This window comes from Schistocerca americana, chromosome X, assembly GCF_021461395.2.
Source record: "Schistocerca americana isolate TAMUIC-IGC-003095 chromosome X, iqSchAmer2.1, whole genome shotgun sequence".
NCBI classification, from domain to species: domain Eukaryota; kingdom Metazoa; phylum Arthropoda; class Insecta; order Orthoptera; family Acrididae; genus Schistocerca; species Schistocerca americana.
In genome coordinates, this window is record NC_060130.1 from 542225347 (window position 1) to 542238279 (window position 12933).

Sequence of the window (12933 nt, forward strand, 5' to 3'; positions counted from 1 at the left end):
GGATACAGGGAAATGACGTAGCCAACAAAGCAGCCAAAGAAGCATATCTGGATGACGTATGTTGATTGCTGTCCCCTTACAAGCCATATTCCCATTATCTGACAGAAGAATCGTGTCAGTGGGAGACATCAAACTGTGGGGCTCAAATCGAATGCAAAGGTGTGGTGGACTTCATGTCAACCACACCAATGGAAGGAGGTGCCACTCACTGGGCTGCACATAGGACATAGCCCTTTAACATGTGGTTTTGTCATCTGGCCAGGAAGATCTACCACTATGAAGTTCTTGGTGTGCTGCTTTCGGTTCAGAATATTTTGGCATTATGTATTTTCTTTATTGACATCATGGCAGCCCTCGGTTTGGCTGAAGATCCACTCACCAATTCTGACATCAGTGTCACAGGGGTTTTGAAATTTTGTTAGCTGTTGCTACATAATCCCTAAAGTGCTGGGGAGGGGAACTTAGCCTGTGGGGGTAGCCTTTGTCTTTCCACTGTCTTTCTCCACCCCCCCTCCCTCCACCCCCCCTCCCTCCACCCCCTCTCTCTCTCTCTCTCACACACACACACACACACACACACACACACACATATACACACAAAATAATCATTATCCAATGTGTGGTGCTTGTGGCGTACTGATCACAGTGAGCCACATTGTAGATGACTGTTTTACACTCATCCAAGAGAGCAGCAGCTGATTTAATGACAGATTTGCCCACTGTTGTAACTGACAATCAGATGAATGTGGCCAGACTTTCAAGGTTTTGCGAAATTTTCCACTTGTTCCCTAAAATTTTGGGAGGAAGTTTTTAATGTGTTGCGAGAGTGGCTGGTCCATCCATGTTTTTTGTAAGTGATCAGCCATCCATGTTTTTTGTAAGTGATCAGCCAGTCTCATTTTCCTGTGTAATTATTTTACATTTCCTGTTGCATTACTTCTGTTCCTAATTACAAGTTTTGGAACATATGACCATTTTACACTATCGTAGAGAACGTGAGATATTCCGATTGTGTGGGTGACTGAGTGTGATTGAAAGTGAGTGTAATTCTGTGTCTTTCTGTTACTTCTTTTATGATATTTGTCATTTTAACCATATTCATCCATATATACTCAGTCATTTGGGTGAGAAAACCCACCAGTTTGCTGTGCTCATGATGTTCACATTTCAGTGGCACAAATTTTAATCCTATCTTTTATTTCCTGGTAAAATAAGATGCACTTTTATTTGAGACTTAAACTCAAAAATTTAACTAAACTCTAGTGTGGTATATATTTTGATAATGGATATGTTGTCACACTCTGTCACAAGGTTTTAAGGTGGTCGCATATGTGTGGTACAGAGTTCCTGGAGTATCCATTTTTAGTTTAGGTTGCAACCAGCCGCACACAGCTACTACATCATTTTCATAATTTTGCTGATGTTTTTGCTTTCTTTCTTGAATGTTTCAGAATTGGTGGTATGTCTTTAGTAACAGATGAACACCAATGAGTACCACCGTTCATAATAGAACATTGAAGTTGAGCCATATAATTGCCTCATTTTAGGAGTGATTTAACTTTCTTACACATAGGAAAACGAATTATTAGCTAAATAATTTTCCCTGTTTTATCAGCTTTCATCATCTTTCTTCAGTTTTCATGATCACTTGAGATACAATAACAAGTGATTCCTTTTTTTTTTTCCAGATCATGTCTGGCATCAAGGGCAGCCAAAGTAATCTATCATCATCTTCAGCTCTGTCATCTTCCATGCAGCATGGAACATCATTAACTGGTGGTGGAAGCAGTCTAGAGCATTTAAGTTGTGATGAAAGTAATATATCAGCAAGATCAGTAAGACATGCCAAAAGATGTCATTTTTTCCGTAATGCTGATGTATATTTCAAAGGAGTATCACTTGTTTTTCCTACAGAAAGGTATAGGTCATTTGAAAGTGTGTTTTCAGAGGTTACTCGTTCATTATCAAAGCATGTAAACCTACCGACTGGAGTTAGAAATTTATACTCCTTAACTGGAAAGAAAATCATGTCACTTGATGATCTGGAGGATGGGAAAAGCTATGTTGCAGCAGGATCAGGAGAACCATTCAAACGACTGAATTATGTTGGTGTCAGGAGAGGTGCTCATAAAACAAAGACAAAAAGTTTTCAAGCTAATGAATCTTTGCCAGTGAAACAGCATTTTCCTTCTTACATTTATCCTCGTGTTATAACTGTGGTGAGAAATGGTACAAGACCAAGAAAAATTGTACGTCTTCTAATTAACAAGAGGAATGCACCTTCTTTTGATCATACAATTACAGTTATAACGGAGGCTGTGAGACTTGATACAGGCCCTGTGTTGAAAGTGTATGCAGCTGATGGATCTCAGGTAAGTGTACTGTGATAACTTCATGTAACTATTTGAAATGTGTGTCTGTGGTTCAGATGCAAATGCTGATTACTCCTCTGGTCTTCAGCAGTGTGGAATACAGTAATCTAATATCAGCAAATCTGCTCCTCTGTTGGTTACTGTTGTTCCATTTTATTTTGTGTAACCATTTAGTTGTGTTTTGGTGTACTTAGCAGGGGATGACTAAATGTTGTCTTCAGCTACAAATGCTTGGTGAAAAATAATGGCAGCCAAATGTGCTACCTTCAACTGTTACAAGAGCGTTCATCAGATAGGTTTGTTGCAAAACTTTTCAACAAATATTTCATAACTTTTACTGAAAAATGGGTTTGTCAGGCTCAGTATTTGTTGCCATAGAATATCTCAGACCACCATTACAAATAACAATATTACATTGCCAGGAGTTGCGATGCATGCAGTGTGGCATAGTGGTTATCATTGCTCTGTGTTGGGCTGCAGGTCACCAGGTCAAACCTGTTATTTAGTACTTATCATTGCTGGAAGGTTCTTGAAATGTCTTATGTTTGTGTATTATGTGATATTCAGGGTTCATGTAAATAGTTGCTCTCTATCCAGGAAGTCAGTCCTGTTCTGGCTGTACATCTTTCGTAATAAACGTGCTTCCAGTGCTAAGGGTTGCACTTCACAGACTATTCATATTTGTACTGGAATGTGGTTATGACGTGACATTGTTTGGTGAAGATGCTGATTACTTCAAAACATCTTCGGCTCTGTGGCTCCAATTAGGCAGCATAAAAGCCATCTCCTATGCACAAACAGGAACCAGTATACAAGCCAACTGACAAATGTGTTAAAGTGTGTTCAGACAGCAGTCCTCTGCCCAAATTCGAAAAAGTGCCTCTTTGCTGCCTAAGAAACAAAAATTTTGGGTCATCTAATGAATGGCAATGGAATCCGTCCCAATCTGTAGAAAATAAGAGCAGTCACAAATTTTCCAACTCCTCAGCACAATGATGATGAAAGAGATTTTCTCGGAATGTGTTCATACCACTGGCAATTGATAAAGGACTTTGTACCAAGACGCATCGCTTGCAAGGATACTACTGCAGGGAGATACCAAATTTTCCTGGAATGAGTTGCAAAAAAAGATCTTTCCTTGTCCTTAAGGAAGTACTAACATCTTCTCCAGTCCTAGCATTGTATGGTGAGAATGCTGAGACAACTTCACACTGACCTTAGCAGTTATGCAATAGATACAGTTTTAGTGCAAATTCAGGAAGGTGCTCAAAAAGTGCCAGCATACTGTGAGTCTGATATACTCAGCAACCAATAGAGTGTGCCTTGCAGTTGTTTGGGCCAATATCAAGTTCCAGCTGCATTTATTTGGCAAACCATTCACCATTTTGATGGACCACCATCCTCTATGTAGTCTCACTAGCCTGAAGGACTCATCATGTCGACTCGCAAGATGGGACCTGAGGCTTCAGAAGTACATCACAATGGGATATACAAGTGGGCATAAACACAAGGAACCTGACTGCCTTTCAAGGAATTCTTTGGTGGAACACAGCATAAGGGATGAAACCTGTCACTGCTACATTGTATGATATTGCTGCTGAACAGAGGGAAGAGCAGCTTTGGAGGAGGAGGAACCAACCAAAGAAGAATTCCTATTCATTAATTGAGCATTGTATAGAGGGAGCTGTGATCCAGTATGCTATCCTGAAGTTCGTCAACGATACTGTATCTGGTCACCTAGGATTTGTGAAGATATAGATGGAATCAGATGCAGGTATCATTACTGGCCCAGATATCTACCAATCCATTAGACCCTCATATGCAGACTTGGTAATTCTGAATGTGACTGTCCTGTTTGCATCTGATCCTGAGGTCTATACTAGGAATTTGATCTTGCCCAATTCTTCTTTAGCTGGTGTTGCCCAGACTGCAGAATCACATGAGCTTGCGGTTGCAGTAAGGGACTTTTTTTGACAGTTGGCAGGTTGCACAGTTAGGTGTGCATGGTAAACAGCCCCTGATGCCCCGAGGGGTTCCCGAGGCAGCGTGAGTCGTGAGTCACCATGTGTTGATGCCACTGATTCCGTTGCATTGATGTGTGCACATTGCCTGCCTTTGACTATGTTGACCTCAGGTGGTTTGTGTCATCGCATCGTCCTAATTCCCACCCATGGTGTTTTTTCGGTTCTTGGCGGCACTCTGCTACTGCTTATTGGGCGAGCCAGTGGTCATGCCCTGATTCTCATTTGCTGCATGTTCAATGAGATTTTCCACCCATGGAAGCCATGTGTGGGTTATGCCATCAGGTAAGCCATCTGGCAAGTGTTTGGCAGTCAGTGAGCCACCAGTCAGTCTGGTGACCCTTTGTTTTCACTGGACTTCGGAGATGTCTGTGATGCCACTCACATGTCACCTCAGTGTGTTTTGCTGATATTGGTAATAGATGGGCAACCATCCAAATTTCAAATAAAAACGGGAGCAAAGTCAACCTCGTTAATTTAGACACATACAGGCTCTTGGGCTGCGACATCAAGTTGTCTTAAAGTAAACAGTATATTCCTTTGAGGGGCTGTTGCCGTCTCTGCACATAATATGGTAGTGGTCAGTTCACTGTTGGCACAGTGTGTTTTTAGGTTAAACAGTTTCTCTGTTTTTGGTTTCCACATGGCTGAAGTACATTTAGTATTTCAATTGGTCCCTTTTCAAGATTTTGATTCCTTACTGCAGTCGTACAGACCGCTGCTTTGAGAATACATTGGGCCGGCCAGAAAATTTCAAGGCACACATTTCTCTCAGCGAAACCTAAATTTTGTCACCCTCTCCAGACTTCCTTCTCCATGGATGAGGAGGCAAAATCCAAGTTGCAGTGTCGGAAGGATGAAAGCATTGTTTCTCCTATTTTGTCGAGCCAGTGGGCCACCCGTTTGGTGGCAATTCAAAAGCCTTACAGTGCAGTGTGCCCTTGTGGTGACTTTAACCAGATGGTTAATGTGAAATATGTCGTGGATTCATACCCCATTCTGCAGCCGGAGTTGTTGTTGAAGTTGTCAGGGATAAGTACTTTTTGTGCATTGACTTGTGCAATGCATACCGGCAGTTGCCTTTGGATGCATCTCCTTTTGGCTTTACTAGTTTAATCGCTTGGTTTTTGGAATCTCATCTGTGCCAGGAACTTATCAATGATATTTGGAGCAGTTGATTCAGGACATTCTCTGTTGTGTAAACTACCTTGATGACATTTGGATTGTGTTTTCTACGTGAGAGGGGCATTTACAAAACCTACAGTTAGTTTTCCAACATCTTCTGGAAAATGGCCTTTTTTGCAAGCTGGAAAAGTGCAGTTTTTGCTCCCCAAAAATGTGTTTCTTGAAACATGCACTTAGCAAAGGTGGCGTTGTCCATACATATCAAAGCCATCATAAAACTGCTGGCACCCAAGAACCTGAAGGAGCTCCAGTCTTTTTTGCATATTACGCCAAGTTCATCTCCCACCCTGTGTTCTTCTGCCATCCTCTTAACTGGCTTTACCAAAAAGTCATTAAGTTTGTCTGGTCTGCGAGTTGTCAGTGGGCTTTAGAGTCCCTCGAGCAGTGTTTGTGTTGCTCCCTGTGTGGCTTCTTTTATGCTAGGGAAGCCTTTAACCCTGGCCTTTGACACATCCGAGTATGGCATTGGTGAGGTTCTGTCTCATTGGATCCCCAAATGGCACCAAAAACTGAGCATAATTATTCACAGGTGTAAAACAAGGTGCTGGCCATTATTTTTGGATTTAATAAGTTGTACTTTTTCTTGTATAGGGCAAAGTTTGTTCTCATCTGCGACCACAAACATCTGGTTCCCTTATTTGGCTCTTGTTCCAAACTCCGAGATATGACTGGCCGCCAATTGCAGTGCTGGTCCCTTTTTTTCACCGCCAATTACAGTGCTGGTCCCTTTTTTTTCACCGCCAGTTGCAGTGCTGGTCCCTTTTTTTCAGTAATTATTGTTATCGCATTTAACAACTCCACTGCCCAGCATGCAAATGTTGGTGTGCTATCGCTACTGCCAGTGGGGCTCAATCTGGAATTCAGCAAGAGGCTCTCATGTTCATGTTGAACGATAACTTGCAGTAAACCTTGTTGAATTTTCTGCTGACTCTGCAAAAGATTGCAGTGTCCACAGCCACCAACCTGTTTTTCCAGAAAATCATTTCTCTCTCTCTCTCTCTCTCTCTCTCTCTCTGTCTCTCTGTCTGTCTTCCATGATCAACTCACTGTTATTTAGGGCGTCATCTTGCTTGCCATGGAGGTTGGGTGGTGCCCCCCCCCACCCCCCCACCAGTCCCCAATGCTGCATGTGTTGCACTGGGGTATGACTCATGTGAAGGCATTGGCACAACGTCAAGTCTGTTGATCAGCAGTCTATCATGACATCAAACATCTGTTGAGAACTTACAGGTCCTACATTTTTGAGCAGCAGGGGGTTGTTGGTGGTTGATGCCTTGTCAAATTTACTGTATGTAGCCAAGTGTTCCTCCATTTCATTGACTGCCACTGTTTGTGTATTGTCAATCATTTTTGCCATCAAGGGAACCCCCAAGGACCCTCATGTCAAATAACAGTTGGGAGTTTGTGTCGCAATAGTTTGAAGACTTTTGTGTTTTCAACAGTATAAACCATTTGACTACTGCCCCATTTCACATGACTTCTTACTCAGAGGTAGAGCACTTCACGCGTTTGTGCATATGTTCTGAATCAAATGTAGTAGTCCATAACTGCCTCTTCCCATGATGATGTGTTGTTGAGTTTTCTGGCTATGTATTAGGCGATGCCAGTTATCAGATGGCAGAATCTCCTGCATTTATTGCAGCCTGAGTTGCATGTTCTGGAACCACCCTGAGATTGCTCTTTGGGTTGGTCTTTTGACTGGTACCAGGGGTGGCTGCTGCATGCTATGACTGCAAAGGTCGGCAGTTATTGCTGATTTATGGGGGTCAGGAGCAGCTGACCCGTCTTGCAAATCAGTTGTAACTGCAACCTGTTGGGTTGTCACTGCCAGTCTTCTTCAGCCTGACAACAGGGTTGGTCGCAACATTGTTCCAGGTGTGGGCTCCTACTTACAGCAGTGTGCTTCCCCATTGCTGCCCCAGTCTCACCCTCTGCCACCCTCCCTTCACGTGCGGCTTCGTGCCCCAAGCAGAACTAGCATTCCTGGAAGAAAGGATATTGCAGATGCATGGCTTAACCACAGCCTGGGGGATGTTTCCAGAATGGTTTGCAGGAGAGCTTCTGTGAAGTTTGGAAGCTAGGAGACAAGGTACTGGCAGAACTGAAGCTGTGAGGATGGGTCGTGAGTCGTGCTTGGGTAGTAGCTCAGTGGTAGAGCGCTTGCCCACAAAAGGCAAAGGTCCCGAGTTAAGAGTCTCGGCCCGGCAGACAGTTTTAATCTGCCAGGAAGTTTCAGGATTTTACTGGTCAGTCTGCTGTCCGGGTCTCCTGTGCTCTCTCTGGTTTTGCACCTGAAGTCATGACCCAAAGCTGGACATTTCCAGTGCTACATAGCCTTTTCACTGTGGAGGGACTCATACTGTCAATGGACATTACAGTGGAGGCAGATGAGCTGGCATGGTTACTGCAGCAGAATGGTGTGGGCAACTGTCCTGGAGGGGTACATCTGACATTTGGTATGGGTAGACCCACTGATGGAATGTTTACGTGCCGGCAACGTGACAGTAAGCTGGATGAGGCAGTTCTGACTCTGGACCTTACCTTGTACGTTCTGCCATGCATTGTTGCTAAGAGTTTGGTCGTCAGCTGCCTATGTCAGTTGTGTGTAATGTTTATTCTTGTGCTCGTCTCTACATGGACTTTCTGTTTCCCGTAGACTGAATCATACAGTGAATTTTCGTTTCCTCTTATGGGGTTCATTTCCCCAGTTGTAGAGCAGCCATCGGCTGGTTCAGTACCTTGTGCAAACAGTGTTGTTTAATAACGTTGTCATTCCTGGGCAGATACTAAAGTTCCAACATTGAGAGAGTTACTTACACATACAGTGATAATGTGCACAATTCATTAGATGTTAAACTGCAGACTGCTCGTACACTGAAGTGCCAAATAAACTGGTATAGGCATCTGTGTTCAAATACAGAGATATGCAAACAGGCAGAATATGACTCTGCAATCGGCAATGCCTATGTAAGACAACAAGTGTCAGATGCAGTTGTTAGATTAGTTACTGCTGCTACAATGGCAGATTATCAAGATTTAAGAGAGTTTGAACGTAGTGTTATAGTTAGCGCACAAGTGATGGGACTCAGCATTTCCAAGGTGTGATGAAGTTTTCCCATAAGAGCGTACTGTGAATATCAGGAATCCGGTAAAACATCAAATCTCCAACATTGCTGCAGCTGGAAAAAGATCCTGCAGAACGGGGCCAACGAGGACTGAAGAGAATCATTCACCATGACAGAAGTGCAACCCTTTAGAAAATTGCTGCAGATATCATTGCTGGGCCAACAACAAGTGTCAGCGTGTGAACCACTCAATGAAACATCATCAATATGGGCTTTCGTAGCCGAAGGCCCGCTTGTGTACCCTTGATGACTGCATGACCCAGAGCTTTATGCCTCGTCTGTGCCTTTCAACACTGACATTGGACTGTTGATGACTGGAAACATGTTGCCTGGTTGGACAAGTCTAATTTCTAATTGTATCAAGCGAATGGCCTTGTACGAGTATGGAGACAACCTCATGAATCCGTGGACCCTGCATGTCAGCATGGGAGTGTTATAGCTGGTGGAGGCTCTGTAATGGTGTGGGGTGTGTGCAGTTGGAGTGATATCGGACCCCCTGATATTTCTAGACACAACTTTGACAGGTGACACATACATAAGCATCCTGTTAGATCACCTGCATCCATTCATGTGCATTGTGCATTCCGATGGACTTGAGCAATTCCAGCAGGGCAGTGCAACAGCCCACACATCCAAAATTGCTACAGAGTGGTTCCGGGAACACCATTCTGAGTTTGTACACTTCAGCTGGCCACCAAACTCCCCAGACATGAACATTATTGAGCATATCTGGGATGCCTTGCAGTGTGCTGTTCAGAAGAAATCTCCACCCCCTTGTACTCTTATGGAGTTATGGACAGCCCTGCAGGATTCATAGTGTCAGTTCCCTCCAGTACTACTTCAGACATTAGTCGAGTCTATACCATGTTGTGTTGTGGCACTTCCGCATGCTCACGGGGGCCCTACATGATACTGGGCAGGTGTACCAGTTTCTTTGGCTCTTCAGTGTATATTATGTGATCCATCAAAGGCTTTTCACTACCAAAATCACTATATCCTTTTGAGTAAATTAGAGTAGTGTTGTGACATTTGCCTGCTTTATTTCTTCATTTGTTGTCCTTGGTGTCGATGTACTGTGTTGTGATACTGGCTGAAAAATGGAGGATGAAGTTCAACACTGACTGCTTAAATGATTTAGCCAACAGGTGCAAATTTGCATTTCGCAATTGTTTACTTTCACTGTTCACAACCCCCCTCCCCCCATTATACACATTTAAGATGGACAATGCACTATTGTTTAACTTTCAATAAGCCTCATTAATAGCTTGCAGGCGAACGCCCACATACTGCCACAATAGTTTACTATTGAACATCTATGAGCAGTAAAAACCTAACCACACAGTTATTGAAGAATAACAAGGTACGGATGGAACACATTGTCGTTTTAACAGACGGCCTAATTGTGTTACACTTATTTCGCGGATGCATTGTTGTTGATCTAACCAATACAGGTTCCTTGTCTGAAACTCGGCTGTGGACTGACTGTCTAGGGGCCAAAAATTGGGCCCTTGTATATCCTTACAATAATAGGTGCTGAAACTACACATTGTCCAGTGTTTAATTTATAGAAATTACAATTAAAACTTAACTCATTAAACTAACTGAATTCATCGAAAAATTGGTTCTTTTTAACAGTTTCTTCTACTACAACAGTTAGGCCAAATTATTTGTTTAAATCATGAAATTAAAAAATATCATTACACAAACAATACTTTTGACAAAACTGTTAATTACTTTGAAAGTAATTACGAGCTGACTTTGCTAACATGTTTTCAAATAGAGCCAAATAAATACTTTGAGAATACTATTAGTTGGTCCTCCAAATGTTTATAATTAGTACAGAATTTACATTTGTTTATATGTCAACAATAGAATTTAAGCTACAAAACAATTAGTGATTTCACCCTATAACAAAAGATATTAACTAGGAATAGTCAACATAAATTAAAAAATCAATTACATACGTAAAATTAAGCACAAGATTATATCTGGTGTTATATTCTTCAAAACTGAGGGCCGACCTCTCTCTTTCATGAAAATGCAGATTATACTTACGTATGTCACTGGTGGTTAGTCAGACATGAAGAAATGAATTTTAAGGAGGCAGATGGCAAAACAAGAGAGGAAGTAAAAATATCCCAGCTTGCTTCGTCACATGGTGTAACAGGAAATGATGCAAAATGGTTCATCGTGTCTGACAGAAAAAAAAAAGGTTTGTCAGTAGGAGAGAGTCCTGTGTTAAGCTATAAGTCATCATTCAACTAGGAACTAATTATGTATGTTGTCCAACTAGGTTCCATCTCTGAGTCCTTACTTTTTGTGATCTGTGTTAATGACCTTTCGTCAGTAACATTACCAGATGCTAAATTGGTTTTGTTTGCAGAAGAGGTGAACATGTATCGAGTATAGTTTTAGAAGGTTGGCGTAGTGAAATTTTCATTGGCGTTAATAAATGGTTTGTAGCCTTTATTTATTTATGTAGTTATTTATGAATTTTTGTGTCACAAAACTTTGAAAAGTCACGCTATATACAGTTAAGTTGTTGGAAGAGGTTTCCCGTGACAGTATGTGTCCAAACTATGAGAAGCTGATTGAAGAAGTTGATAGTGTGAAATTCTAGTGATTACTACATGATAAATTCAGTTGGAAGGAGCATTCCGTGGAACTGCTGAATTGCCTAAACAAATCTTTTACAGTCTGGATAATGTCAGACATGGATGATATTTCCCCTTTACTTTCATTCCTGAATGTCATTCAGGATAATTTTTTAGGCTAACTCATTAAGCCAAGATAAATCTTTCAAAGTGCGAAAGCATTATATATATTTTCAGCATAGAACTAAACTTTTTCATTGTCATCACAGTGAGTGAAATATGTACTTCACAAGTATCAAATGACTTGAATGGCATCATGCAGCTAGTTAGGGAACAAATTATCACACCATTGTTGGGTGTAGCAAAGTGCTCTTTCAGGGACAGACCTTTTTTGGAAAAATTTAATGGTTGGGATGGTGAGACAGTGTAGAAAAAATGTAACAAGAATGACTGTTAAACTGCAGACCAGTTTCACTGATATCAAGCTTATCCAAAATCCCAGAATTGCTTATGTATAGTGGATTAGTTGTTTATTTGTTTAAGCCCTACCTTCTCATTGGCCACAGCACAGTTTCAGAAAGGTTAAAGGTAATGAACAGTATGTATCCGCAGTTGTGTTTGATAATATATTATACAGTCATAGAGAAGAAATGGTTTTATCCCCAAAGTTCATGGATATTTCCAAAGTATTTGACAGCATTGCTCATGAAATACTGATACAAACACTGGAAAACTGTCATTTATGGGAAAACATGATAGGGAATACCTAAACAACAAGAAATGCTCTGTGTCAATATGGAACACGTGCCAGTCAGAAACGAAATCAATCAAATGAAGTACAGTGCAGGGTTTGGTAAAGGTGCCATTGTTATTTGATCTGTTTATAAGTGATACTGTTACAGAAGAGAGAGAGAAAAATGTTTGGTGCTGATGATATGACAATACTAAATGGAGATATAAATGTGCAATACACAGGGCAGTTGTAATTAAACTTTTGCTACTTGAGAAAGCCCCTATGGAAGATGTGTATTGTAGAACAGGGAAACTTTGTGAAAACATTTGTAAGGACATGCAGAAGAGAAATAATGAAAAAAACCATTGGAAGTAATGCATTCTAACTTCCATGTGTTACAAACATTGCTCAATGTGATGACCACCTGCATCCACAGCAGCGTGGAACAACACTTGAGATACGATTTTGCAATTGTTCACAGTGCTTTTTGAACAGAGGAGGATGGAATGTTCAGCTTTTGTGACACAGCTTGAGCACTGCATGAAGGTCACACATTGTATCCAGCATTCTTGGCCATGGTAGCAACAACTACTTCAACAATTTGTGGCGCAGTTGGCCATTGTCTGTCCCAGGAGCAGTTCCCAAATCGCCAGTTAATTCGAACATCCGAATCATGTTCTTCAACCCAAGTGCCGAAAAAGCGACTCTCTGTATTCTGTTAATGCGGCGATACTCAAGAGGAGCAGCAGAACTATAGCAGAAATTTTTTTTTAAAAAAAAGCTTTGCTCTTAAAGTCCTGCTCACGTTGTCCAGACCCATTTTGACTACTGCATCTATAATGCAAACTGTTAATTGTGTTAAAACCCCACATTGCCATACCAGTACAGGTGCCTAATGGTAAA

General features: G+C 41.6%; 1 protein-coding gene across 1 annotated transcript in view; it reads left to right on the plus strand.

Annotated features, from left to right (window-relative positions):
- The window catches only part of LOC124555773 (serine/threonine-protein kinase GL21140-like), a 208353-nt gene that overhangs the window by 26589 nt on the left and 168831 nt on the right, over positions 1–12933 (plus strand). The window contains exon 3 of the mRNA XM_047129821.1: positions 1689–2372. Coding sequence (XP_046985777.1) covers positions 1692–2372 — 681 coding nt within the window. The 5' untranslated portion in view covers positions 1689–1691. The remainder of the gene's footprint in view (positions 1–1688; positions 2373–12933) is intronic.